The following is a 27741-nucleotide window of genomic DNA, read 5'->3' on the forward strand; positions in this document are numbered from 1 at the left end:
ATTATATCTTCATTGGTAACTTTGAGAATGTGAATTTTACCAGCCACGAGCTAGTCTCGGTCGAGTGCCCGTTTTCACCTCCCACGCTACTATGAGATTCTATACAGCCGCCACATTAGTCCTCTCCGTCATCTGAGGAACTATAATCTGCATCCGATAAAATAACACCAATTTCGCGAACCTTCATAGATTCGTCAGGGCTAATGCCCTGCTGCTCCTGAAGCACCTCGTCCATACGAGTATGCCAATACCCCTCAAGAAATTGCCTGATGCCGACGTCAAGTTCATCGTATTTTCGGTCAAACTCCACCATCAGTTCATCGAGCTGCACTATCATCGCGGATTCTTCGTCGCGTATTTCGCAAGTCTCCTCTGAATCTAGACATCTCACTCCAAAAGTATATGTGATATGACACGTATGGGTCATCTCCAGGGCCTCAAAGGTAAGATAGCGAACAATGGCGGAAACTGTTGTCTTCCAGCAGTCCGTGTTCAGCGTTCTGGATACTATTTCTTGAAGGTGGCCAATCATCCATAAGCGGTTAGAATTGTGATAGGCTTTAAGCAGTTGGGTTAACGGAGAACACCCACGCCCTGAGCATGCGCAGAGACAGTCGTCCGTGATACCATCTGAGAGCACCGTGGAAATGAGGTCTACCACAGAAACATGTGTTGATAGGATCGTCCCTAGTTCACACGACGACGTGCTACCGTGGAGACAGGATTTCTTGTGACATTTATAGCTCACCGTACCAAGTCCAGACCCGAGTTCACCCGCAACGTAAAATATTGCAGGATAGCCGTGTCGCGAGGGGATGTAAAGGTCTGCACCTCTGGAAATCATCCAGTCGGCCATAGTTGCGAATGACACCAACGAGCCAGAATACAACCTCATGTATCCAATTTCCGTAATTCCAGTTGCACAACGTTGGTTCAGGTCAGTGAATCCAGCGGCGTAGAGGAGCTCGGCGACGTAGAGGAGCTCAGCGGCAGGTATATCTGCTCTAAGGGCACTATATACAGACCCCACCTCTGGGAACACACATGGTAAGGACTTAATTCCCTGCCGCACAAGAGCATCATAGACTAAGCGAGTCTTGGTGTCTAATAGGCCACTTTCTGGTAGTTCCAATGACCGAATATGTTCAGCTGCTAGATGGTGAAGAGCCATCTCCTGGAGCGCGTGCCGTTGGGCGGCCAATAGCGAAATTGCGGTCTTCAAAACAGCCCTATCCCTGCAATGAACGGCACTACGCAATGCGTGTAGTGTTATCTCCGGGTTATGGTCAAGTAATAACGATGCAGACTCAATGTCCTTGTTTAGGCACGCGACGTCAAAACAACTGGATATTGAATAGGCGTTTTGAGGCAGAGGAGATTCCAAAACCAGCATCATACCGGGAATCCATCCCAAGCACCAAGCTAAAAGCGTACCGAACCCCGGGGTATAGGGTGGTGAAGTAGAAAATCCATCATTTGTTCGCAGCAGAGACTCTCGAAGCCCTTCCTCCGACTTTGTTACAATTGCCATCTGAAGTGGCGAAAACTGGATGTCTAAGGGAAAAAGGAGATCAGTTCGGCATTGGATGCAGTGGCAGTATTGTACGCACCACCGAGCATATTTTGGAGACACAGGCTTTGTACAAGGGCTGTTTTCCGATACCAAAATCCGTGAAGCGGCTGAGGGATGTGATACAAACGACGTAGATAAGGTACCTCCGCAAGTGATGCTAGTTCGCTGCCAGACAGGAAAAGCCTTTTTAGCAACTGGCCGACAGGATTCGGCATCCCTCTCGTCAAGTGCACATGGGACATCCTTAAGAGAACCTCATCAGCTACCGAGTCGCCGTCGAGTGTTTTCTCCGCCACAGGCACACCGGCATCAATGAGTGAAAATGCAAAGTCCCGGAGCGCATAAAGGTAGCGCGAATCTTGCAAATAGGAACTGGAACGTAGCAGTTCCTGGAGGAAAGGTTAGTTTCGAATCACATAGGCACGCAGATTACACACATGTAGTAGCGTACTGCCATCAGCGAGGCGGTCACTTGGTGCTGCTTTGCGGTTGTGAAGCATTTCTAGAATAGACCATTTTGTGGATTCTAGTATCCGATGGGGATCACGGTAGCACTCAACGCTGTGCATACAAACCAGCAATCTAAATGCCGGAGAGTCATCTGGAACGACGGAATGGAATTTGAGCATTGGGCTGATTGCCAGAGCCCCTGCTCCCCTCGTGAATGTCATCATAAAATGAACGGACATGCCTAACAGTCGATTGCAAAATGTATATCGTGCCGAAATGCCCACTGTTTGATGGATATCCATATACAGGGGACACTCTGCTCTATGTCCGGCAGATACGGAGAAAGAGAATGTTGGTGAGTATCGGGGCCGTCTTTTGCAGGTGCAATACTTATCGGCTAGCTGTGAAGTTCTGGCTTGTAGCCGGCGTGGACCCCTCATTGAACTGTTTATAAGGGTTTGTTGGTTACAAAAATGATTAAGTGTTCGAGGTTCCAGTATCGGGCGTAAGCCAGATTCACTCCCTGCACTCTATCAAGGGTTAGAATAGAAGCAATGGGTATGAAAACCTAGTTAGGGTATACCTGAAGCAACATTTCCTGCGTCATGGGAGGAATGGCGTTCCTCTGCTCAACAACAGTTAATATCCTGGTCGTCTGTACGTTGATAGCGGATGCTGTTGAAGCCAGGCTCTGGATCTGCTTCTGTTGTTGTGTAATAAGAGCGCTGGCACAAGCACATCAGCAATGCTATTTGGTATTATGAGAGGTACTAACCCATTGAGAAGCTGGAGCGAGAGATTCAAATTGTCTTGTAAGCCCGACACGTATTGGGAAAGGGTAACGAGGGTTTCCTTCTTGAACGGGTACGAGGCCCTCTTCAGACGCAGCCAGTCGTGCTTCCTCACAAACGGCGATGTATCGGTTGATTTGCACTTGTCGAGCATCCCTTCCAGCTTTTGACATGCGTCTTCACACTACTTTAGCTGCAAAGAGACTATCTTCTTGTACTGGTCGGATGGCAGATCGAGCTCCTGTTCCGGGGAAATAAACTCGTGAAGCACCTGTAACGAGTGTTGCAGGCCCTCCAGCCTTGTGGTGAAGCCTGAAATCTCGTCATCGTAGCTCTTCCAGGGCCCATAATAAGCAATGAGTCCCTGGGAGACCGTGAGGCCGAGAGAGACAACCCCGACCACGCCGCCACTGATAGAGAACGGGTCGGTCATGGCTAGTATGGAAGTGCAAATCCTGGATACCAAGATGACGGAGACTTCAAGGGCGGTCGGAGATGAAATAGGATCTGTCAGTCTCGCGGGGCTTGACTGCTGAAAGTCAGCCTTGTCCTGGCGCATAACTACACGGGTTGATTGGACCACGTCGATGAGGCTGTGGCTTAGACGAGGCTGCATATAAGACTGCTATTCGAATGAGAAGATGGGTATTGAACTTCAACGATAGTCTATCTGGTCTAAGTATATGCTAGTTTTTTATGCAAAGTCTATGATATGAAAAGCCTGAACTCCTTAACACCCAAACAAAAAGTCTTGCAAAATGCAAGTATAGCGCCAGATCCGTCTATATGCAACCGAGATTCTATATCCAAGACAGTATCAAGTAAACAATTCCACCTCAACCTCAATAATTGTTAATTACTCTGCCTTCTTCGACGCCTTGGTCCTCAGCTTCATCAACGCAAACACCAAGGCATACCCACTAATGGCAAAGATGACACTAATCCCCGCATCTCTCCAGCCATGGTAATAATGGTTGATATTCAGCGTCGTTAGAAAGTCACTTCCATCCCGGAACTGACAAACCCGGCAATCGGAAGTTGCATCTGGATTCGCAATGTTAATCGCCCAGCCAGGACCAGCCACATAATCCTTCAGGTACTCGGCACAGGTACCATTCAGCGGATCAAAGCGGGCATATTCATCTGGATTGCAGATGACGTTGTTGTCCCAGATACCGAATGTCAACATTCCGGAAACGACGTAGTTGAATGGGTTCAGGTAGTACATCCAGTACTTCCAGAAAACGTTCATCTGGGTGTATGGGACGAAGACGCCGCAGAAAAGCACCAGAATGGAGATGACCATTGGGTTCACCAGCGCTGCGAACGTTGCGTTAGGCGCAATTGCTGCAATAGTCTGGCCTATTCCTGTGTATATGAACTCGTAAACCAACATGATGAAGAAGGTCGATCCGGCCCTGTTGGACTCATATGGAAGCTTGACGCAGTAGTACCAGCAGAGGAAGTAAAGCACCGCACAGACGCAAAGGTACGGAAACTCGCTAACAATCAGGCCAATGACGAAACTGATCCAAGAGTACATCTTGGACTTCTTCTCCCGCGTATCATAGATGTTTCGGCGCTGGATGAAGAGCGGTTGCAACTGGTTGATCACACCGGGTGCCACGAAGACGAAATTGAAGATGGAAAACATCTTCAGGTTCAAGTCACTGACTCCTGTCTTTGGACCGGCTCTCCAGAATGAAAAGCCATTTAGCAGGGCCGATATGATGTGCAGACTGAATTTGTTGTTGACGTAGTTGGTGTTCCGGTATAGGGCCACATTCATCCGGTGGGTGACGATCTTGATCTGGTCCCATAGGGGCATGGAGAACTCATATCCGTCATCGTGGGTTCCTGGTGGCTTGGAAGCAGCGTCGGCGATCATATGCTCCAGCTCTTTAGTGACGTTGGCGTTTTCCGGAGACTCGAGCCAGATATGGTGCCAGTCGTTGTCCTTGACCTCCGGGATTGCGCCAGTGACGACGTCAATCATGAATTCTGCTGGGTTTGCTTCGGCGGGACAGTGTGCTCCATATTTGCCGAAGTATTGCTTGATTGTGTTTCCGTTGTCACCGATATCTCCAAAGTACACGGTCTTACCTCCCCTTGCCAGCAGGAGCAGAGTGTCGAACTCGGCAAAGAGCTGGGCAGAGGGCTGATGGATAGTGACCAGAACAGCTTGTCCGATATCAGCAAGCTTCCTCAAGAACCGAACTGTATTATAGGCAGACTGGCCATCAAGCCCAGAGGTTGGTTCGTCCAAGAAGATCAAGATACTGGGCTTAGCAACAAGCTCAACACCAATAGTAACACGCTTCCGTTGTTCAATACTAAGCCCACTCCCAACTGCTCCGATCAAAGTATCTGCCAGATCGTGGAGCTCAAGCAGGTTGATAATAGTATCCACATACTTTAACTTCTCTTCCCTAGGAGTCGTCCTAGGCTGGCGAAGCAAAGCCGAAAACTCCAATGCCTCTCGCACAGTCGCATATTCCTCATGCACGTCCAACTGCTCACAGTATCCTGCAGACCGCTGGAACGAAACTGGCAGAGGCCGTCCATCAACCATAATAGAGCCGTTGATCGTCCCGTCCGTCTTGCGCTGGGCCAGCACATCAAGCAAGGTTGTTTTCCCTGCACCCGACGAGCCCATCAGAGCACCCAGCATACCAGGCCTGACATACCCATTCACTTTATCAAGAAGCACACGCTCACCAGTCGGGGTGTTCACGGTGTACGTCAGATTCTGCCAGGTGAAGATAGACGAGTTGCGGGAGATATTCCCTTCATCGAGCGAGGTATCCCCGGGTGCGTCGCGCGCACTGGCTGCCTTTTCCTGTTGTGCCTCCTCGTCCTTATGTCTTGCATGTTGCTTGAGCTTCTCGCGGGGAACTAGGAGCGTCGCACCACTACCTGCCCCGGCATTCCAGAAACAAGTAAAGACGATGGTCAGACCCGCGAAGAATCCCCACCAGCCCCAAACAACGCCGTAGTTCCGCCACAGCTGCGTGAACTTGTAATGCAGGGATCCGAGGTATTGGTCGCCAGTAACGTACGAGGCACCTTGCAGTGCACCGCCAACACCGGCGCAGGCTTGATGGCCTGCCCCCACGTCTTCGTATCCTGCGCCGCTGGGTATGAGATTCTCGCCGACGCAGGCGATATGTTGGTCGTGGAACTCGTTGGAGAGGGCGGCTTGGAAGGCGTACGCAAAGGGGTTGGTGTAGTATAGTTCGACGAACCAGTTTTTGATATCGGGCTTGGGGATCATGTAGCCGGCGTACATGACGATTCCCTTGACGGCTGTGCCGGAGATCTTGGATGCGGCTTCGAACGTTTTGAAGGCGGCGCCGATGCATCGGAAGAGGGCAGTAAGGCACTGGGACACAGTTAGTTGCATACTCATTTATTCGTTGCTATTACTTACCAAGGTTGTTGTAAACAGAATAGCCCAGAAGGTAAAGAAGGCAGCAGCGGTATGCTTCAGCCCAATCATCCAGTAGATCACCACACTGAAGATCGTGCATTGGAATAGAAGCACAGGGAAATCAGCAGTAATCTGAGCCAAACAGAATGCTGCCGGGTGGTACATGGCGAACGACTTGTGCTTCACCAGGACAGGTCGACCCTTGAACGACTCGGTCACTTCAGACATTGCAACAATGTTGTTGTACAGAATAGCAAAGAAGACACCACCACCCTTGATAAACAACCCAGAGGAGTCGGCTGGGGCGTCATAGAAGCATGAGCCTGCGATCAGCGCCATGACTAGCGACAGGACCTGTTTGATTAGGAAGGTCGACTTTTCGCCCCAGAGGATCTGATATTGCCGGACAGTGCATGCAACCAGCTGAGACCAGAAACTGGTCGTCATGGAGCTCTTCTTCGGAAGGTGTTTGGACTGTTCCCATGCTACAGACTCTTTGAATGCCTCTGTTCGCTCGCGAGCTAAAGGGTCCTGGGGGTAGTCGTACTCTGAGATCATCTGGCTGTAGGTTGGTGATTTCTCGTACTGGGCTTTGATCTCGTCTGCGTTTCTGGGAAATCTGTTTTCATAGCCTGGCTTTATCTTTCGCTCAGTAGGGACCGTGACACCAGTTAAAAAGTCACCTGCCGTTTATTAGACATACTCTATAACTGTTGTATAAGATGGCTCACCAATATTCCCACCCTCGGTATACACAAACCCTAGCTCTTCCATGAACGGCTTTGCCTCTCTTGCAGGTCCATAGTAGATCTGCTCTCCTTCATCTAGAACCAGAACCTTATCGAAGAGATTGTAGATACCATTTCCTGCTTGGTATAGTGTCACGATCGTGGATAGTCCGTTCACATCTGTCATGGCTCGTAGGGCTTTGGCCCACTCCAGCGAGGTACTTGCATCGAGGCCACGCGTACTGTTGTCCCAACAGAGCACTGAGCCTCTTGTCGCCAGACATTCGATAATCGAAACACCTGTTAGGATCAGCATATGAGAGGAAGAAAGTTACAAAGATAACTCACGTTTTCGCTCTCCGCCAGAAACACCACGCACAAACTCATTCCCAACCTTGGTATGTGCTGTATGTGAGATTCCCATGGACTCCAGGAGGAAGTCCTTCGTCTCCTTGACATACCCATTCACCGAGTCACTGCCCTCAGGAAGATGCGCCGGAACCTTGAGCTTTGTCGCAAAGTCCATGGTATCCCCGACCTGGAGGTTCGGATAGAAGAGCTCCTCTTCCGTATTCATGACAATCTGTCCCCTATACTTGGCCGCTTCTGCGTGGTCCATTGTTCCAAACTTGACATCCCCATTGATTGTGCGATACCCCTTCCGTCGATTCGAAAGCAGTTTTAGAAGCGTCGTACACCCAGACCCAGGCCGTCCCAGCACAAGTAACATTTCACCCGGCTTGACGCAGCCGTGCGAATCTGATAGGATTGAGCGCATCGGTGGCTTCCGGAAGTAGTCCTTTGCGACCTGGGGGAGGTTGAACTGGGAGAAAAGGTTCTCGTTGACGGAGGCATCTGCCGTTGGAACCTCCACTGAGAGCCCTTTCCATGTCACACCTAGTTCGCGGGGTTTGTATCCTGCTGCTCTGTCGCGGTCTCGGTTTTGGATGACTTGGTCTGTTAATCGCCATGCTGCGCTTTTGGGTGGTGATGGTGCGGCTGTGGGTGTGGGATGTGGGAGGGCGAGGGTTTCTGTGCTGGTTTCTCCGTGGGCAGGTGTGGTCTGGGGGACAACGAGGGTGTCGTGGCTATCGGCTACGCGTTTCTCTTGACTGTATACCTGGTGCAGGTTTGCGTTTGGGGGTTGGGACTTTTCGGAGTCATTCTCCATTATTCACGAGAGGATGAAGTTGAATAAATTAAAAACTAAGAAGAAAAGAAAACTTTTAAAGAGAGGAGAGGTTCGAAAATACACAAGAAATAATATTTCGGGAGCTAGGACTATCAAACCGGCGGGCTTCTGTATATATACTACATAGGCTCTGGATACTCGGATGGTTCATCCAGGTACGTATATCTTTGCACGAGGCATATCCAAGGCCCACGGCACACAGCCGATCTTCCATGGATGTGTTCCATGGAGGCCTGGAACTGACAAAGTCTGTCACTATCATCTTACTCCTTTGGGAGCAGAAGGACAAATATAGATCGGATAAGGGCGCAAAAGTACAGGTGGCCAGGGCACCCGGCCCGATAAACCTGGGGCTTCGGCAAGGACTGATGGCGTATTTGCAGCGCATCGGGTTCGGCAGTTGGCAGCTGGTCTGTGCCAGTGTTCTGAATGACAAGCTTCAGCCTTTGCCACGCTCTGGATGGGTAGTACGGACATTCCATTGGGTACCAAGAGGTATTGTGGGTATAGCACCCAATATGGAAGTATGGCCCCGACAGCAGAACGGTTCTGCCGCTCTATCCGGAAGTCGGATCCAATGCCATTCTACTTGCAGTGACAGGCAGCGGTTTTAATATGAACCTTTTTATGAAGCTTCTACGGGGCATAAGGTTTTTCGAACTGCACAACAACAGGCAACGTAGGTATGACACGCATTATGAACCATGCGCAGCACATGAGGCTTTCCGAGCTGGTCCGCCATGCTTTGCGTCACGTCATTCTAAGACTAATGGAGTTATGAAATTGCAAGAAATATTTTTCATGGCGAAATTACGAGAGACTCCGGAAAGATCTACCGGTACCAGGTCAGATCGGAATACCTCCAATCGACAGCCCTGGAAGTGGCAATCAAGATTGAGGCTGAACTAGTCAACTTACTTACTAAATTGACAAGCGTAGTTCCTGTCCACCAGATTGAGCTTGAAGATCATTGCGCCTCGTGCATCTCGATATCTACAATATCTTGGGAGTGAGCAGACGAGCCCACTTTACAGGAGTATAATTGTTCAATGTTCATCGTCCCTATGCGCTCCATAAAAAGTCGGGAGTTCGGCAGCCAATGATCCAGATTATGTATTTCATATCCTTCTAGGGTACTGTCCAAATGGCTATAGAATAATATTTTGTGACAAGAGGAATGTGCTGAGAGGTTCCACGGGGGTTCCTCCCCTGAGCGAATGATGGAGCTCATTTTGCCTACCGGCTACTCAGCTTTTACCTCTACTATCAACTCGAGTTCGTCATGGGGGGAATGCCCTAAAAATTTATGTCTGATGGCTGTGATAGCCGGGTTCGCATCACAGTGCCTGTATCAGCATGTAAAACCACCATATATTTTGATAGAGACAATATCATGCTTTCTTTTCCTGGAGTGTAGTATTTACTACCTGGCTTCTAATCTAAGTGTTGTGAGTATATTCTGATGGATGTCCTTCCATATTTACCGTCGAATAGACAGAAGGTTATATATCTCTTGGTGCTTTGTTGGTGGAGTATCGGTTAGATTATATATATATCATAAACTCTACGATGTTTGTTACTCGCAGTGTCGCTCAGAATGTCCAACATAATTCTTCCTGATGCATACATCCGATAACTTATCAACAGTAGCCAGTATATATAGAGGTTCATCACCAACAAGAATAATTGAGATATTGAGCACAAGTCACGTGTCAGCATCTCCAAAACTTCCAAAAGCGGAAACATCTCCAACTCCAACTCCAACAACCACGATCTCCACGCCACCGTTAATCTTCGAAGAATTCAATCAATTAATTCTTGTACGATGCCTGCCCCATCGCCCAGCACGAGGAAAGCCCGTACTTGTCCGTACTGCAAGCGCGAGTTTCGCCGCCACGAACACCTCCAACGCCATGTTAGACTGCGTATGTCCATCCCCTTCTTTGTTATGGCTGGCCACTTACCCTATCTGTAGACACCAAAGAAAAACCCTACGCATGTGCGTGCGGGGAGACCTTTGCAAGAAGAGACCTCTTGAAGCGCCACCGTGGTCTCGTGCATGGAGGCCTCGAGCCATCTCCATCCCCACATGGAGATACAAGGTCTCCCCAGGTTGGTGTCGCATCACCAGCACAATCCCACGGGAAAGTTACGGCAGGGCCCCCATCAGTCACTCCCCATCGTGGAGACCCATTTGTGTATTATCCATTGTCAGCTCAGCCAGGAGATAGTGCATCCTTCATCCCCACCGAGGCTGCAACGGGTGGCGACGAACCTACCATTAATACCATTCAAGACTCAAGTGAGACTCGGTACTGATTACGATGATTGCCCTCACTGACAGACATAGCTGTATTATATCCCGCAACTTCAGAGCTCTATCCTCCATTGGAAGAATTCAGCGAATTCATCAACAGTATGGGTCTTGCGCTTGATCTTGACAGCCCTTTGAACTTGGGCGGTCTTTTGCCGGAGCACGATCCTCCCCCTGATACTACCCATAGGGTTAGCAGGAATATATCAAGCGCTCCAATTACCAGAGCTGACCCTGATGAAGACCAAATCGAGTCTCCTAACCGGGCACAAATGCCGACGTTGCTTCCGATACCGTTGAATCCCTGGAGTAAGTAGAGTATCCTCTCGGTTCCATGACAAGTTCCTAATGGATATACCCCGTGGTGCAGTACAGGCAGCCGTTTATATACCACTTTTAAAGATAACCGAGAGCCAAAGAGCAAATATTGTACAGGATCTCGAGCCATTTCAACATCTATTATCCGGATTCACCTTACCGTCCAGAGAGTCGATGACTCGGTTCTTGAATGCTTACTTTGACGGCGTATATCTTCACTTGCCATTCATACATTGTGCTTCATTCAACCCGGAGAAGAACCCCTTAGAGCTTGTTCTAGCAATGGCAGCAACAGGCGCGCAGTATAGGTACGAACATCGAAAAGGTCGTACGCTTTACCACGCATCTAAAATTATCTTCCACGAGAAGCAGAAGGCCAGACATGCGCTTTCAAACAATCACGAGTCGACCGCGGCCTTGAATACCACCGGAGCACACTCATCAAGTTCAAACACTACAGACGATTTAAGATGCCTCCTCAATCTTATAATCTACGCCACCTGGCAGCAAGATGTTGAGCTTGTGCGCGATGCGTGCGATATGCAGAGCATCCTAGTTCGCCTGTTGAGGGATAGTGGGCTGGTCGAGGAAAGGAGCACAACCACTGACATTTCCAGTCTTGACTGGCAAACATGGCTCCAACTGGAATCGGACCGCCGCGTCAAGCTCTTTTCTTTCGCTTTTCTGAACCTACAAAGTATTGCGTACAATCTGCCACCGATATTTCTTAGCAGCGAAATCAACCTGCGGCTGCCATGTACCTGTGACGAATGGCGTACGGTAGATCAATCCCATTGGAAGCAGGTCAGACAGTCCATCCATCAAGATCAGAGTCTCTTCCAGGATGCACTGTCGTTTCTGCTAGAGGACCAGAATGATACGCATGACGCTTCCCTTCAGCCAACCCCGTCACCCACGGCTAGTCTACTTCTGATACATGGGCTGTTGCAAAGAATTCTGCTCAGCCGACAAGCATCCATGTCCCGTACAGTGCCACAGGTGGATATATTCACGTATGTCCCTATCCCTCATTTTAACAACCTACTTCCCAACCCTGACAATACCAGAAACGCCCTGCGCCGATGGACTTCACGATGGCAACTGGCACCAGAATCCAGCCTCGACCCATTAAACCCAAATGGCCCAATTCCCTTTACATCAACAGCCCTACTAGGATTAGCGTATGCCCGTCTAGAACTGGACCTGGGACCAGCCAGAATGCTGAAAACGCGAAACCCGCGGGAGATCGCTCAAGGGCTTCTGCGGTCTCCATCTATAGAGCGCGGACCGCATCTACTCCCAGCGTTACTCCACGCTACGCATGCACTCAGTATTCCTGTGAAACTGGGAGTTGAATACGTCTCCCGAAGCCAGGCGTTTGTATGGAGTATTCAACATGCGCTTTGTGGGTTAGAGTTTGCGGTCTTGCTAGATAAGTGGTTGAAAGCGATAGGGAGGTCAATGGATGAGAAGCCTTTAGAAGGTATAAATTTTCAACCCCCCCAACCATGGTAGATATCATTACATGCAATGCTAACTGTCATAGAACACGAACAACGGATACTCGATTGGATCCGCCGAGTCGTAGAAGAAGGGCGATCATCTGTCGAAGATGAGGATACGATGCCGGAGGCCTTGAACTGTAATCGCTTGGCCTTCTTTGTCGTAAGGCTCTGGGCGCGCATTATGCGTGGGAATGCGCAGTGGCCGTTTGTGGATGTTATAGGACAGAGTCTGGAGTTGTATGCGGAGGCCCTGGACACTATTCACCCAGTGTCATGAACTGCGATCTATCAAACCGTGAGATACCCATGCTGATGAACATCTGTGATCAACATTAGTAATTAATATGTAAATCCACGGTCATTTGGCTTTCCCAGAAAATTTGAATATCTCCAAAACACCTCCAACGTCTCCAAGATCCGAGCGCAGTGGAATAATGGAGAACCCACGTCATGGACTGTACACCACCCCTATATAAACTCTGGCAACCTGCATTATTAAAATCTTCAACTTGAGCAATTGCATTGTTTCTCCCCCTAATCCTCGAGGACCCTTATTCAACACCTACATACAATAACAGTCAACCACCACTCGCAAGAACGATGTCATCCCTCAAATACATAAACGAACCCGGTGCCGGCCAAAAGCACAGCGACCTCTGCCACTACAGCCAAGCAACCGTGCTCAACCCGGGCTCTACCATCATAAAATGCTCCGGCCAAGGCGGCTGGACGAACGGCGGCGACCTGGACCCAAACAACATCAAAGGCCAAGTGGACCTCGCTTTTGAAAATGTCGACAGGGTCTTACAGGCTTCTGGGCTGCGCGGGTGGGAGGATGTGTACCTAGTCCGTTCTTACCATGTCGGTATGCGGGCCTCTTTTGACCATGTGGTTGGGAAGTTGAAGCAGAGGGTTCCTGGGCATAGGCCTGTTTGGACGGCGATTGCGGTGCCTGAGTTGGCGTTTCCGGATATGAGGATTGAGATTGAGGTTGAGGCTGTTAAGGCGCAATGAATGACATAGACTGTTGGAACTATTGCCGGTTTGGTTGTTACAACGCATCTTTACGTGATATTGTTCGAGAGAAGCTGCCAGCATGGAGCAGTGATTATCTTTATATTTGAATTAGTGTAGCTGTAGTATTGAGAGACTGTTAAATCGGTCCACGTAACCCAAATCTGTAGATAGAATCGTCTCCCCGGAGCTGGGTGGGCTTGCCCTAAGCAACAGAACCAGCCTTCTGTCTACCCTGATATCTCAATAGGACAAACACGAAGCTCAACGCAAGTCCAAAGACCGACAATCCAATACCAAAATACCATGCCGCTCTAAACCCTCTCAGCGTCTTCTCCCTCCCTGTATACCCCATACTAGCCTCCCTCTCAACAGTCCCCGCAAACCCCAGAGCCAACGATATACTATAATTAACCACGGTGTTGACCAGACTCGCCGAAACCCCCTGATGCTCCTTCGCCATTTGTTTCGAGAGCTGCAGCGTCGCAGCCGGAAAACTCATATCAAGCCCCCACGGGATGATAAAAAGGCACGGAAATATCTGCGCCCAGTACGTCTGGTCCGGCGGCGCAGTCGCAGGTAAAACCGTCCCACTAATTGACCCTAGCATCACAATAACCATAACCCACGACGAATGCATTCTGTTGAGAATAAATACCGCAGACCCCGCAGCGACAAACCCCATCACCGCCACTGGACTCTTCCATGCACATGCAAGGAGAGGAGATGCACCCCGCACCACCTCGAATTCTTGCCAGATGTAGTATAGCCAGATCCCGAAGTTGCCCCACGAGCAGGCAATGCATCCTAGGATGAATGCTGTGTCGTGGTTGAACGCCTCCCTAGGGATGAGCGGGAATGTGGAAACGTGCTTCTCGATATATATGAACGCAAGTATAAACCCAGCTCCTAGTGCCAGGGTGACACAGACGTATGGTGTCTTCCACCCTGTAATGGCGGCTTGGTTCCAGGCGAAGTTGAATAAGACGAGTCCTAGCACTCCGGTCAGGGACCCGGCGAGGTCGAGCTGGATGAGGTATTTGTGTAATCTGCCCTTAACATGGCCCGTGGACAGAGACTGCGCTCCGCTTGGTAGGTCCGGTAGGACAAAATATGAGAGAATAGCTGTGAGTGCAATGACAATGGCAGAGGTGAAAAAGGCCCAGGGCCACCATGACAAGGCAAACAGAGCGGCGAATGTAGCTCCCAGAACGATGCCGGCAGGGGATACAGCGGCGAAGAGGCTGAAAGCTAGTTGCTATTAATTCTTCTGTCAGTGTGACTGCCCCCGGGATCCTGTAGTGGACAAAGTACCTTCTTAAAGCCCGGCTCATAGGCGTAGCCCAGCATTGCCAGGGCATTTGGCAGAGTTATAGAGGGGCCAATACCGGCAAGTGCCCGCGCGAAGATAAAGAGTACCTTGTTGGAGTAGAAGGCTAGCCCTGAGATAAGAGACCAAAGAGAGTACCAGCTTAATCCAATTATAACGAGGCGTTTGTAGCCAAAGACGTCGCCCATTCGTCCAAATATCAGAATGAATGTCCCCACTGTGAGACTGTATCCGGCGATGAGCCAGGTCAACTCCGGGGGATCGGTGATGTCGAACGATGAACCGATGACATTGATGATACTGTACTGTCAGATTCCGTGGCTTCAAAAATATCGGAAACACACATACCTCAATGTTTGACCTAGACTTGCCTGGTTGAGAAGCTGTGTCATGCAGATGATGGATACGAAGAGAACCTCGCGAAATTTGGACATTTGCATAACACTTGATATAGGCATATTGTACTGAGAGGCTGAATACTCCCACAGCCTGCTTAGAATATGAATATCAGTAAACTTCCTGGTGAGGTTATCGTATTTAAATGTCCATCTCCAAAATGCCAAGCGTCCTTGGAGCAGTGCTTCAGTATATACTCTTCCGTATTAGAAATCAAACGCCAGGGCTATTGAAGGCAAAGGGGTGTCCGATTTTCAGGAGACAGAGGTCAGAGATGTTATTACATATTTTAACGTCTCCATGGTGGAGAGTACGCTTGTAACATTAATGTTTGGTGGTGTTTTGATATATTGCCCTACACTTTGCAGGCCGTCTACTATAATCAGTTCTGATTTCTCACGGCTGGTCCTGTCTCTTATCCCGTTCCACATGTTCAATGCCCTCCAAAGCTGTCTTATCAGGAAAGTCCTTAAACTGCCACGCATGCAATCCAGCCTCAAACATCTGATCAACTTCTTCCAACGACGGCCCCCAAGCGCGGTCGCTGCCTGAGTCCATCACGGTCCGTACCAAATAAAGGAATCATGGTTTCCGATATTCTCAAGTTTATTGTTATAGTGCAGCTTCAGGACGGCGATCAAGTGCTTCGGCATTCGAGGGAGATATATACTGAATCTAGACCTCGATTAAAAGAGAGGTTTCCACGGAACCAGACCCAACCCCGTTAAGTTGTTAACCATAACTCCCCGACGCAAACGGAATGATCTCGACTACAGCCAGACCTGGCACAGAAACGTCATGATTTCAGTATGACGGAACCCGAACCGTATATAGTTTGAGGCCACAGACCTCAGAATACAGGGCTGGAAAGAAGGCCCCGCGCCCAAAATGACCCAGACGGCAGCTTCATATATTCAAGCCCATGCCAGGCTCTCTAGCTGGAACGATGAATTGGAATTCTTAGGATTCATTCTTGCAGAACTCACTGACCCTCGGGGTCTCGAGGAAAACGGCTTTCCATGGCATCAGGCTGCGGATCTTCCAGCGCTGGTCGATATACTGGATCATTCTTGTGCTCAGCCAGATGGAATACTGAAAAACAGGCTGTGCAAGAAAGAACGGAAAAAGCTACGGAATTGGCTTATAAATTCGAAGCAAATTCGAAATGCCGTAGCCCACCACCACTCCCTGAGCAACGCCGAGCTGGGCACACTGAAAACGGTAAGAGACGAGTTGACGAAACTGCTTGAAATTGCTATCAGAACTGTAGCTAAATATCGTGGGGTCCGTGAGGTATGTATTGCAAACTGCGATTGTGGAATGCAGCACGCTGAACGGTTCAGATTAGGTGGTGCCCTTATCCCTCTGTTTTAAATGGATGGAACGAAAACCTGTCCTATACTACAGAGGCCATTCTTCTTGCATGTGGCAGTCCACCCTTACTTTCTCAGCGAGAGAGAATATTGGACTCTCTTTACCATCCTCCGTCGCAGGTTCAGTCTAAGAAGAAACACAGATCGGCGACCAAAGATCGCGAAGAACACTCCATACTGTTGATTGGAGCCTTGAATCGCAAAATGAAGAGAAGAAGCGAGATCAAAGAGAAGGAAAAAGAGGCGAGGCTTCGAAAGCTACATAGGCTGGACCAGCACTATCGGCAGATGCGGCAGCTCAGACTCACCCAGCTTCATCGACTTCGCAATCTCATGAAATATGAAGAGAGGGAATGGAGGGTGCAGCGATCGGCTCTCCTGGAAGATGCCTCTATTCCATTCCCGGCGGTCGACAATGCAGTTTTCGTTATTGTAGTCCTCAGCTCCCCCTTGTGGTTGCTATGCTCGATGATACACACTGTGTACAAGAGATGGAGTATGCGTAGCTTGTGAGCCCTTTGGTAAGTCTGCTTTTTCCTTTCCGTTCTATTTGAGATAACCAGGCTAGGTGGTATTATACTAATTCCCGGTGTAATGTCCTTGAATGAGCGGGCGACGAAAGTAAAATAAGCCACTACGATGATCCAATCTGGCGAACGCTTAAACCGCAGTCCCTCTGTGTGCATTCTGTCCTCTAACGATCCTTCAAAATAACTACAAGATCATAATAAGCAAGTCAATGACAGAAGAAACGGTAACCGCATTGTAGTTCCCCATCAAACCCAAATCTCCTGACACGGCAAACTCATCGCAGCCAAGGACTGATAAATAATATGCCCAAGTTGCATTGGAATCTCACCATCGCCTTTCATATCGGTCATCGGCTGCATCTCGGCCAGCGAGCTTACAGCACCCGGTTGGCCAACCGCATCGCATAAGCGCTGGTATAACGGAGCAATAACATCGACATGACGCATGGCTGCAATATCAAACTCCTCACAGAACTGTAACACCTGAAGGCACACCCGTACGTGTGATAAATCCTGTACAACTAGCTCCTGGTGTGCACCTGCCCCGAGTGCGAGATGCTGCGCGGCGCTTAGAAGCAGGATTAGGCTGGAGTGGTAGCACGCGTTACTATAGCATTCCATTAGCCAATATTGTTTCCAAGATTCGATTCTTGGAGCAGGCTTACATTGTAATCCAGCATCGTGCAAGAACACAGTGCTCTTCGTATAAAAGTCGCACGATGCGAGCTAGCTGCTGGGCAAAAGACTCGTATATCTGCTGCGTTGCCGGAGGTATCTGCAGTACTTCACGTACGATCATGTCATCTGGGAGGTTCGATGATCGTTTCAGAACCACATGCATGACGCGCTCATATATAATGATTTGTAGGTTGATATGGAGCATGTGGAGAAAGAGCAGTGGTCGCCATGCAGAGCTAGGAGTGCGTGGATCCCCAGACGTGAGCGATGCTAAAGACATGCATGGGGGGAGCTCCCAGAGCCAAGTTAATAGTCTGGCTGATAGTTGTTGCATGTCGGCCATGGCGAGATCGGCGGTTGATCGAATATACTCAAATATCTGGGCAGAGAGAAACGACAGTTTGAAAATTTGGGCCTGAATGAAACTGGCATTCAGTTCATTTTCAGGGTTTTTGGCCGATTCAGACGCAGCAAGATCATGGACCTGGCGGAGTTAACATGGTATAGATATTTGAATGAGCGCAAGGTCTACTAACCGCGTCCACTTCTTCTTGTCCCAAGTCAACCTTGTAACTGAGCGTTGACGATAGCCAGCTATAGCACCTTAGTATCACTATTTACACGCTCCCAGAGCCTGGCTTACCACTCTGTAAAGGCGAGTGTTCGCAGGACTTTCGCCCATTCCACCCAGGCTGCAACGTTAGCCTTTGGCGAGTATTTTTTGAAACTGTTTCGGGCGACGTTTAGCCCAGAGCCTGATTATTTTATTACTGGATGATACAAACTGCCGATTACTGGGAGTGCTTACTTGTCATGGCCCTAGCACTGGTGCCCTTGAGCAGAATCAAGTACACTGAAAGACAAGCAAAAACACGCATGGCGCCCAGATCATCCTCTACGGTCACATCTTGCAACAGCGAGGACGCCTGTTGGAAATACCGTTCCATAGCAGCAGCTGGGATCTCACCAGTACAGTAATAGCTCCCAACCGCCGCCAGTGCACAGACTTGGCAGACCATGCTCTTCGTGACATCCGGTATTTGTTCATAAACGGCTTGGACTAGACCCTTAGAGTCCGCCTGCGGCATGATATAAAACAACGTCGAGCCACAGGTGAAGAATGCCGCCACCGCATGGCGAGTAATGTCTTCGGGCGGCAAGTCCAAATCGTCTACATCAAACAGTGTCGCACTGCTATCAGTTCGTGGAGTGAGCTCTGGTCTCTCTCTAGCAAGAACCTTGGCTACAGAAGAGCCCGTAGACGACTGAGCTGAGCTCGGGGTATAGCTCGCAGTGAGGTTGCCGGTTTCGTCGACGCCGGAATACGCCGTATCCTGATGCTGATTGCCACGCAGGTGTCGGAGCTGGTCAATAGCATCGTCAAACGAGTTGCAGTTTAATGACTTGACGATAGCTTCCAGCCGGTCGTTCTTCTCGCCCAGCTCACTGATGGCTGATTTCCAGGTCTCCTTCTTCCGCTTATCCGAGTCTTCGTATATGCATCGCCTGCGAAGCTTGATACACTCTGAGCAGAACGGCTTTTGCCCATCGCACTATGTGCATATTAACTTACCTGCGGAAAGCGTAACAAACGCCGCACGGAGGGAGGCCATACTCTGGACTTCTTAGCGCGGCAGCTAGTGCATGCGGCGCTGGTTTTCCTTCTCGGAGGCAGCGCGGTGCCGCCTTGTGTAGGGCTGGGCGCATCAACATGCCTTGGCCGAATAAAGGGTAGCGGATCCATGATACCGACAGAGTGGGGAGTTGGAATGTGGCAGCTCGGTGGCGATCTGCTTCTGGAAGCGCAGTCAAGATAGACCCAACCATGACGTCATCCACATAACCATGTGACCCTCTGTGATTGGGCGGAATATAATCCTGTGCACGAATCAGATGGAGTATTGTGGAGAGCATTATTTATATTGAAACAGAATAATACATACTGGCTATTGAACTGTTGTGGAATGATTTGACATTGAGGTGGATGCGCATTAAGGGTGAGTACGGCAACTCTAGACGGTGTAGTGCAAAATGAAGATCAATACTATATTCCAGCAGAGGGTGAATCTACAGGGTCTTAACTGTCAATGTTTTCCCCTGCATGGGATGCAGTCTGATTGGAACTGTTGCCTGGAATTATGGCCCCCACGTAGCATTCGATTGTCTCCATCTCGCGTCAAGACAGTTGATACAGTGAAGAGCTTTATCTCAAATTTATAGTCCGACGGTCTTTGACCCAATCTTTGCTGTCTCCCGGTAGGCTGAATACTGAATCCAAAGCAATCCGTGGATGCAGCCTCGTTTGAAGTATCGGAAATGCCCACCCTGACGTCCATTCCAACCGAATGCCTTCTCGTCATTCTCCAAAGCTGTGACAGTATATCTCAGGCTACTGCTCTTTCTTCAATATGCAGACAATCCCACTCCGTTTACGTCTCAAACAAGTACGCAGTCTTAGCAGAATGCGGGAAGCGCGATATCCCCGCCTTCAATGAGTCCCTTATGGCAGTAAGCGACGATAGTGCAGCCTCCTACATTGCGGAGATATGGGTACACTAACGATGCTGTTTTAGGTCCGCGCGACAAACATCGTCATGGACCACTTCCACAAGGGGCAGTTTCCGCCAAAGCCTTTCCCCCTCTCCATAGGCGTGGAATCGCGAAAACCATCGTCTGAGGAAATGCGGCAAGTGTTTGACTGGGAACATCTGATCAGGTGCATCGAGGACATCTGCTTGCACAATACGGAATGGGGTCGAGAAAGTCCTTACTTTGATAAGACGGCTGATTCTGAAACGCCGTCCCCGGAATGGCTCACTTGGAGACAGAACTTCCGGCGCTCAATGTACCGATCATTAATGATGGGTGCGGTCTTATGTGCAGAATACCAGGAGCCCGTAGCGCTGTCTAATAAGGATGGCATTCCAAAGGGGTTTCTAGAAGATCTGCAGGGTCGAATCGACCGAGATGATCCAGACGAACCATTTATGAGGAGTGATGAGATGGCATACCTACTCAAGCACCCGGTCTTCAATTTCGAGGCCTACGACGACCATCACTCTATATACGGACAGCTAGCGGAGTTCCTTCAGCAGCAAACTGAGAACCATCGACAGGTCAGCCCAGAAATACGAGATATGTATCCGGAGTACGCAAGTCTAGAGGAAGTTGCCCGGGACCATGCTGTAATATTCCAAGCTGAGATGGTGCAATGCCTCAAGTCATGCATGACGCTTTCAAATCACTGTGGAGCGTCACAAATATTCAAAGAAGCCAATAAACCTTTTGAAAAACGTGCTCGAAGCATCACAATTATCCGATTGGGATCATTCTATCCTGAACACATTGCTATGCCGGCCAATCCCCATCATGCACACCAGATGCTTCTGCTTGCAGAGCCTCTTCCCCAAAACAAAGAAAACACAGCATGGAATTCCTCCTCCCACTTGATGGACTCAATTCTTGGCTTCATGCACCATTTTTCTGGTCAGCCCAACCATTACGCAGGGGGATTCCCAACTCCGCCTCCTCCCTTGCAGGTCTTCCAGTACGTCGCCCGAAGGTTCCTGGGTCTCCGCTTTTCAGACGAAGCATTTGACGAAAGATGGGTCGAGGCTGCGTATATCCAGTTTGCGCATTATCCACAAATCTCTGGCATTTTTCTGGATGAGGCTCCTGATGATGGCTCAATGTTTGACACTCTGGACGGAGAGGGTCAGTATAATGTATACTATGGATCAGGTGCGTACTAGCAAGTTAGGCCTAAATCCACGCCGCGGCTCAAGCCGCCTATAAAGTAGCAGGCTTGGTGTTTGCGTAGTGCAACAACCATGGTTTGAGTGTTTTACAATGTAGAGTTTGTGACAGAAAACAACGTCAAGGACCTCACCTATGGCTTTAACACCTGCGATCAACCGGGTAATACAGGAGGGTACGTCCATTTCGGCTTCTATATCGGACATCGGCTGCAGATTCTGTCGAATATGGACCGGTGGAGTGCTCCAATCCGGTTTCCGGGGGCAAATCTCGCACTTGACGAAAAGCCTTCTGGAAGCCTGGAGTGGGGTCTATTCGCTGTGGCTGATTGGTGAATGCTGTCCGATATTCGGCCCGATTGGCCCATTTTTAAGGTTGTCTTGGCTCTTTCTTGGCACTATGATCAAAAGGTTTTATGAAACATAAATCAGTATAGCCTGCACCAGTTGCACTGTTATCACCGCCACGGAAATAAACCGGGTAGTCTGAGTCCTCAAAGCTCCACCTTGAAATTTCATCGCGAACCATGGTGCTTTCCGCGCTCCCCTGAGCCTCACGTCAAATTCCTCCACTGGAGGCTGTTATTTCCTCATTTCTCTCCTCATATCCTCACCATGGAAAAGCTCCAGCACCATGATGTCGACGCGGTCCGACCGGACATTGAGGCCGCCAGGCTACGTCCCGTCGCAGCGGACAGTCGGCTCGCCAATCCGGTAGGGAGTGACCTGGACTCGCAACCCGAGAAGAACCTCAACGCAGTCTTGAGCTAATATGGCAATGATGCTTGCAGAATCCGTTAGGCTTCGGGGCATTTGCGACGACCTTGATGACACTTTCACTTTCAAATATGGGCTTTCGCGGGGTTGATAATCAGACGGTGTTCATCGCCGATCTCTGCCTTTTGGCTGGCTTTGGCTTGTTGATTTCGGCGCAGTGGGAGATGGTTAGGGGGAGTACGTTTGGATATACAGTGCTTGCTGCTTTTGGTGAGTTCTGGAAATCCTCACAAGGGATATTCGGGCATTCGGGGATTGACTAATAATTGCGATAGGACTGTACTACGCTGGATATGGTGTGCTCTTGATGCCCTCTATGGGGATCGTCGGGGCTTACGGCGGCAAGTCACCCGAATTCTACAACGCCTTTGGGTTCTATCTTCTTGGTATGATCATGTCCGTTTACAATATATTGAACTCCGCTCTAACTGTAACCTAGTCTGGTCCATCCTAAACTTCTTTTTCTTCCTCGCCTCCCTAGCAACGTGAGTACCACTCCCTCTACCCCCAAAGAGTACAAAGCTCACCAGCGGATCCATATACAGAAACATCCCAAATATAATAATCTACGGCGCTCTCGAACTGTCATATATATTCAATTGCGCCTCGCATTTCGCCCTCGCTGACGGAAATGCACACATAGGGACAAGCCTCACCAAAGCATCCGGGGCATTCGGCTTCGTCTCAGCGCTGGCTGGGTATTACATGCTGTGTCATGGCCTTTGCCAAGGTTCACTGCCATTTACGATGCCATTATGCGAGACTGAGAGGTTTTTCCGCGGGCGGAGACCTGTCGGGAAGGAGATGTAGACTACGCAAGGTGGATGGTGCTTTGTATTATATATCATAGTATACGTTGTGGAATACTCGAACACAAGCTTTGAACATATGTCGAGTAATAGTTGGCACATATACACCCTCAATTCACGAATCCAAACATTAACAGGTTCAAGAACACCAGTCAAGGCCGCAATGCCCGCCCATACCCCTGGTTCTCCAAATCGGGGACTGGGGCGCCGTCCAGCCAGTCCCAAGCAGAAACCCTCCCGGCACCAAGACCTGCCTTGCATCCCCGATCCAGCAACGTCCTCACAACCTTTTCCTTTCCTAACCGTATCCCAAGCATAACAGGTGTTTCGCCCTTGTCCGTCCTGCTCTCCCCATCGGCCCCACCTGCGAGTAGTACCGCCACTGCGACAACATCTCCATCCTGCACCGCAAGATGCAGCGGCGTCCAGCCCTCATCGTCCGTCATATTCGGATCTGCGCCGAAGTCCAACAACACTGAAGCAGATTCGACATTCCGATTCTGCACCGCTAAATGTAATGCAGTCCAGTATGTATCCGATTCAAAACTATTCGGATCGACGCCTGCACGGAGCAGAACCCTGATTACTCCCGCAGTAGTCCCATTCTCAGCGGACCCTTTTGAATCAGAACCAGATCCCAGTAGATGTGCATGGTCATCCTGGAAACGGTTAAACGTCGGCAGCATCAGCGCAGCGAAAACCAGATTCGGCTTCGAGATATGCGTCGACGACCACGCCACAGGGTCCGCGCCGGCCCGGGGGATGAGGCGTTCGAGAATATTTACCCGCTGGGCACATACAGCCGTTTATAGCGCGCTATCTAGTACCGCTCGAGGAAGGTCGACACCGCTGGTAATCCAGAGCTCCACTAACCGCGGTGGTCCGTGATGTACGGCGTGTAGGAAGCCGCGTGAGATAGGATCGTGCGCTGGCGCTACAGCGCCGGCCCAGGAACGTTTGGGGAATGGATAGCACAGTTCACAGGCGGGTCTATGATGTATGTTATTACCATCGGGTTTGAAGCAAGACATCGAGGCGGTTTTGTGTCGGATGTAGGTGTGAAAAGCTGATTCGGCTGCGAGGTTTGGGGGTCCGGAGGAATTGGTGCGGCATCGCTCCATGTTGGCGAGGTATGCTGTGCTTTCTAGGTTCTCCTGACATGTTATTGTACGCCAAAAGGTTCCTTTTGCGATGATCGTGTTTGGCTCCCGGTAGGCATGGGTGTGGACGAGAACGTCGAATTCGAGGGTGTTGCTGTCGGCGCTGCTGACACCTTTGAACTGAGCTGCTGCGCGGAGCGTTGTTTCTGCTCCAACGGGGCTCAGATGGTCGATTGACATGCGAGATGGGACTGAGATTAAGCAATGTGCTTTTTTAAGCGTGTTGGTCAGGGCATCCGCACTGGCTGCTTCCATTAGAGCGATGAGGGCCGTTGTTGACAGGACGGCTGGGTTAGTGGGGTTTGCATTGCTGGAAAGATGCTGAGGAAGCACCGTTTTGATAATAGTAGTTTGCTCCTTAATATCCTTCCAGCGGTAGCTCTCGTCCAAGGGCATTTTGGCGGGTCGTAGTGAGGAAGTAGTGGGACGGTTTGTATTTATATCTGGGACGAGTGCGGCTGAACCTCGTATTCAGCAGGCCATGGCTGGGCGGCCCAAAACAAGTCTGTCAATTAGTAGACTGGCATACGAAATGTTTGTCCGATAGAGCGTCCCATATATGGTGGTGCAACAGGCTTCAGGAGATGCCCCTTCACATCGGCAGTCCTTCTGCGCTGCTGCTTCAGTGATAGGCAAGTTCACGCGATGCCGGGATAACCCTCAGTTCAGAAGACCGGTTCATCCTGCGTTCGGATGTACTGACCCCAACTAAAGAAAGGAAGTTATGGGAGATGATTTGTCGGGTTTTCAAACCCTGAGCCATCACGGCGTCTGTTCATTATCGGCCAGACCCCTTCGCCAGCAGGTCGCGTTGTTTCTACTAGCAACGTTGTTAGGGTTTGTATCAACCACTGCCACGTTATTAGCTATCGCTGATTCCTCGGCTGCCAAGCTTGACATTGAATCCTTTATAGGCGGGATCCAGCAGTAGTACATTGACAGTATCCAGCATGAAATAGCCGGGGCTATAATTCAGCATTCTAATTCGATAATGCTACAGGGCTTCTCGGTTTCGTTTAGTAGCGGCCGCTCAGTCGCAGAAGCTTCTTCTAATAAACCATTAAATCATTCGGGTCCGAAAGACCGTAAGCCACATAAATCCGGGCAACAATGCACAACTCCAATTCGTCTGATTCTGAAGCCCTGATGCAGATCGCCGAGAGACTATGATTATTACAAGCAACGATCGGCCAGGCACCAACTGCTTGGCCCGCCATTTGACCAGGCAGGCTTAGTGCATTGCTCAAGATAGAACGTCCTCTGTGCTGACATCCCACATACCTCTTGAAGCCTAGTGTATACTGACAGTTGGGGAATCGGATGAATCCATTGGCCCTAATGCTGAGGCTGTGTGTTCCGTCATGAAATCAGATGGATGCTTCGCCTCGCTTGTTTCCAGGCTGAACCCTGTCCTTATCAAGGTCGCAACAGCATCCTTGGCTTCAACACACCGCCGCCGAAAAACTTTCGTCCTTCAGTTGCTATTAGCAGCTGCGGCCATACCGAGCGCAATGAGGTTTCAAGGTGGCGCCCACATGGCGATAGCCGCGTTGCAAATTCTACCGCTTACCAGCCATGTCTACGCGCTTGACTTGGATATTGACAATCAGGGTAAGAGATTCTGTCACCGGGATATATATCCTCCTATCGTTCTATGGTTGAATGGCTAATTATATTGTGTTTCGTAGAGTCGATCAAAGATGCCGGGAGCACCGCCGCCTACAACATGATGACATGGTACAAACCCTTCAATGGGACAGACAATCCTGGTTTTATCGAAAGATCCTGGTGGACAGGGGCTGCTTTATATCTGGCATGTCTCAATTACTGGCATGCTACGAACGATACGACTTATAACGAAGATGTCAGCATCGGGTTGCAACACCAGGGAGGTGAGGGCGGAGACTACATGCCCTCGTGGGCAAGTGGAGTAGTAAGTGTCCATTGCAATCAATCCATATAGTCAACCCTTCCAACCGTTGTACAGGGAAATGACGATCAAATGTTCTGGGGTCTTGCGGCTATCACCGCAGCGGAATATAATCTGCCGAATCGTCCAGATGGCGACACATGGCTCACCCTCGCCGAGCGTGTTTTCAACGACCAGAAGGAATCAGGGAACGGTGGATGGGAGACGACTATTTGCGGGGGTGGCCTTCGCTGGCAGAAGGACGTGTGGCAAGGCGGTTATACCATGAAGAACTCGGTGTCGAACGGCGGCTTTTTTATGCTCGCGGCGCGTCTCGCTTGGTTTAAACAAGAGGATGAGTTCGCGACGTGGGCTGAGAAGGTCTGGGACTGGGCTACCAAGGTAAATCTGGTCAATAAAAAGACCTGGGAAGTGGCAGATAGTGTCAGTGCAGGCTCGGGGGGCGCCGATGGCTGCACTCTTCCTGACCACACGCGGTGGACATACAACTATGGCACCTTTTTGTCTGGTGCTGCTTACATGTATGCCTATGTGAGTATTAAAGCAGACCTCCTGTTTTCGCATGCTAATGACAAACCTTGTTGTAGACGAACGACAGTAAATGGCTTGATATTACCAGCAACCTCGTGGATTCATTGTTTGCGACGTTTATTCTACCTAAACAAGGAGGAGTGATCGCAGACCCGTGCGAAGCCACGGGCGTATGCGATGAAGACGCGAACCGGCCACTCTTCAAAGGCCTTACGATATCGTGGCTTGCAGATACTGCATTGATCATCCCTTCCCTTAGGGACAAGATCCTCCCAAAGCTTCAAGCGTCTGCCGAGGGCGCTGCAAAATCATGCACCGGCAAAGGCCAAAGCCTTTGTGGTAACCGCTGGTACGGCGGATACGACGGACAGAACTCAATGGAGAATTCAATCACCGGCAGTCAGATGATGAGTGCTGTTATGTTGAAGTTTCTCGGCTCATCCTCAAAACCAGTCTCGGTGGCAACAGGAGGAAACGGCACCAGCGATCCGCATTCTGACACTGGGAAGGGTTCGGGGGGTAAGGAATTCGCCCCCATCACGATGGCAGATCGAGCAGGAGCTGGGATCCTGACAGTGCTCTGCGTGGCTGGTATGATAGCAGGGGTGGTCTTTCTGTTTAGTGACGGGCCCTTATAAGGGCCGCCTTTTATGACTGTCTGATTAATGCCATTTTCCAACCTTGGCTCATACCGCAAGACTTGTATGGGTGGATTGTACAAGATTCACACGCAGCTTCTCCATGGCCCCCAACGGCTGGTACGAAATGGGGGATTGCCAGGGTATTTGCGACGGTAGATAATTCTCTGTACAGCGTGACTCATTTCAAGTACGGATTCTAACCGGAATATCTTAGAAAAGTCAGCAAGAAGTTTACTATTATGGATTTCGGTTTGGTCTTAAGGGAAAGATTCTGCATTCGTACTCAGATATCCCACGGTGAGACCAGTGCTGTGATCAAGGCCTCTGCATATGGTCACTCAGTTGCATGTCTGATAGTTACCTGCCAGCTGGTTCTGTTGGTATTCTGTTTCCTGTCTTTGTTACCTTTGCATTTTCCTTCCGCTGGCCGAGCACTGAGCGAAGGAGTAGGGTCTCAACTGCAATTAAATTGCTCCATGGCTTACAGACTACAATTGTTTGGATCGCCCAGACCTC

General features: G+C 49.8%; 13 protein-coding genes across 13 annotated transcripts; 5 read left to right on the top strand and 8 right to left on the bottom strand.

Annotated features, from left to right (window-relative positions):
* Nucleotides 1-115: 115 nt before the first annotated feature.
* Nucleotides 116-2073, bottom strand: APUU_31295A (uncharacterized protein; the record flags this gene model as incomplete). The annotated part of the gene is made up of 3 exons (XM_041702482.1): nucleotides 116-1554; nucleotides 1611-1962; nucleotides 2011-2073. 3 exons carry the CDS (start codon nucleotides 2071-2073, stop codon nucleotides 116-118), a joined length of 1854 nt encoding a protein of 617 aa, XP_041555264.1.
* Nucleotides 2074-2591: 518 nt separating this feature from the next.
* APUU_31296A (uncharacterized protein) lies at nucleotides 2592-2968 on the bottom strand (the record flags this gene model as incomplete). Its single annotated transcript, XM_041702483.1, has 2 exons — nucleotides 2592-2748; nucleotides 2799-2968. 2 exons carry the CDS (start codon nucleotides 2966-2968, stop codon nucleotides 2592-2594), a joined length of 327 nt encoding a protein of 108 aa, XP_041555265.1.
* Nucleotides 2969-2998: 30 nt separating this feature from the next.
* APUU_31297A (uncharacterized protein) lies at nucleotides 2999-3247 on the bottom strand (the record flags this gene model as incomplete). Its single annotated transcript, XM_041702486.1, has 1 exon — nucleotides 2999-3247. One exon carries the CDS (start codon nucleotides 3245-3247, stop codon nucleotides 2999-3001), a length of 249 nt encoding a protein of 82 aa, XP_041555266.1.
* Nucleotides 3248-3670: 423 nt separating this feature from the next.
* APUU_31298A (uncharacterized protein) lies at nucleotides 3671-8143 on the bottom strand (the record flags this gene model as incomplete). Its single annotated transcript, XM_041702487.1, has 4 exons — nucleotides 3671-6196; nucleotides 6245-6927; nucleotides 6976-7272; nucleotides 7321-8143. 4 exons carry the CDS (start codon nucleotides 8141-8143, stop codon nucleotides 3671-3673), a joined length of 4329 nt encoding a protein of 1442 aa, XP_041555267.1.
* A 1846-nt stretch (nucleotides 8144-9989) lies between these two features.
* Nucleotides 9990-12578, top strand: APUU_31299S (uncharacterized protein; the record flags this gene model as incomplete). The annotated part of the gene is made up of 6 exons (XM_041702488.1): nucleotides 9990-10089; nucleotides 10140-10466; nucleotides 10515-10787; nucleotides 10849-11809; nucleotides 11864-12279; nucleotides 12343-12578. The coding sequence occupies 6 exons, from the start codon at nucleotides 9990-9992 to the stop codon at nucleotides 12576-12578; spliced, it is 2313 nt and encodes a 770-aa protein (XP_041555268.1).
* Nucleotides 12579-12901: 323 nt separating this feature from the next.
* On the top strand, nucleotides 12902-13315 carry APUU_31300S (uncharacterized protein; the record flags this gene model as incomplete). The annotated part of the gene is made up of 1 exon (XM_041702489.1): nucleotides 12902-13315. One exon carries the CDS (start codon nucleotides 12902-12904, stop codon nucleotides 13313-13315), a length of 414 nt encoding a protein of 137 aa, XP_041555269.1.
* A 205-nt stretch (nucleotides 13316-13520) lies between these two features.
* On the bottom strand, nucleotides 13521-15103 carry APUU_31301A (MFS transporter; the record flags this gene model as incomplete). The annotated part of the gene is made up of 3 exons (XM_041702490.1): nucleotides 13521-14573; nucleotides 14630-14945; nucleotides 14994-15103. 3 exons carry the CDS (start codon nucleotides 15101-15103, stop codon nucleotides 13521-13523), a joined length of 1479 nt encoding a protein of 492 aa, XP_041555270.1.
* Nucleotides 15104-17190: 2087 nt separating this feature from the next.
* On the bottom strand, nucleotides 17191-19366 carry APUU_31302A (uncharacterized protein; the record flags this gene model as incomplete). The annotated part of the gene is made up of 6 exons (XM_041702491.1): nucleotides 17191-17551; nucleotides 17610-18106; nucleotides 18159-18216; nucleotides 18266-18377; nucleotides 18431-19175; nucleotides 19238-19366. The coding sequence occupies 6 exons, from the start codon at nucleotides 19364-19366 to the stop codon at nucleotides 17191-17193; spliced, it is 1902 nt and encodes a 633-aa protein (XP_041555271.1).
* A 572-nt stretch (nucleotides 19367-19938) lies between these two features.
* Nucleotides 19939-21374, top strand: APUU_31303S (uncharacterized protein; the record flags this gene model as incomplete). Its single annotated transcript, XM_041702492.1, has 2 exons — nucleotides 19939-20130; nucleotides 20196-21374. 2 exons carry the CDS (start codon nucleotides 19939-19941, stop codon nucleotides 21372-21374), a joined length of 1371 nt encoding a protein of 456 aa, XP_041555272.1.
* A 618-nt stretch (nucleotides 21375-21992) lies between these two features.
* On the top strand, nucleotides 21993-22964 carry APUU_31304S (uncharacterized protein; the record flags this gene model as incomplete). The annotated part of the gene is made up of 5 exons (XM_041702493.1): nucleotides 21993-22091; nucleotides 22169-22364; nucleotides 22430-22540; nucleotides 22594-22639; nucleotides 22700-22964. 5 exons carry the CDS (start codon nucleotides 21993-21995, stop codon nucleotides 22962-22964), a joined length of 717 nt encoding a protein of 238 aa, XP_041555273.1.
* A 151-nt stretch (nucleotides 22965-23115) lies between these two features.
* Nucleotides 23116-23649, bottom strand: APUU_31305A (ankyrin repeat domain-containing protein; the record flags this gene model as incomplete). The annotated part of the gene is made up of 1 exon (XM_041702494.1): nucleotides 23116-23649. The coding sequence occupies one exon, from the start codon at nucleotides 23647-23649 to the stop codon at nucleotides 23116-23118; it is 534 nt and encodes a 177-aa protein (XP_041555274.1).
* Nucleotides 23650-23769: 120 nt separating this feature from the next.
* Nucleotides 23770-24519, bottom strand: APUU_31306A (uncharacterized protein; the record flags this gene model as incomplete). Its single annotated transcript, XM_041702495.1, has 1 exon — nucleotides 23770-24519. One exon carries the CDS (start codon nucleotides 24517-24519, stop codon nucleotides 23770-23772), a length of 750 nt encoding a protein of 249 aa, XP_041555275.1.
* A 965-nt stretch (nucleotides 24520-25484) lies between these two features.
* APUU_31307S (glycoside hydrolase family 76 protein) lies at nucleotides 25485-27222 on the top strand (the record flags this gene model as incomplete). Its single annotated transcript, XM_041702497.1, has 4 exons — nucleotides 25485-25734; nucleotides 25812-26056; nucleotides 26111-26584; nucleotides 26641-27222. The coding sequence occupies 4 exons, from the start codon at nucleotides 25485-25487 to the stop codon at nucleotides 27220-27222; spliced, it is 1551 nt and encodes a 516-aa protein (XP_041555276.1).
* Between the last annotated feature and the right edge of the window lie 519 nt (nucleotides 27223-27741).

This window comes from Aspergillus puulaauensis, chromosome 3 (assembly GCF_016861865.1).
Source record: "Aspergillus puulaauensis MK2 DNA, chromosome 3, nearly complete sequence".
NCBI classification, from domain to species: domain Eukaryota; kingdom Fungi; phylum Ascomycota; class Eurotiomycetes; order Eurotiales; family Aspergillaceae; genus Aspergillus; species Aspergillus puulaauensis.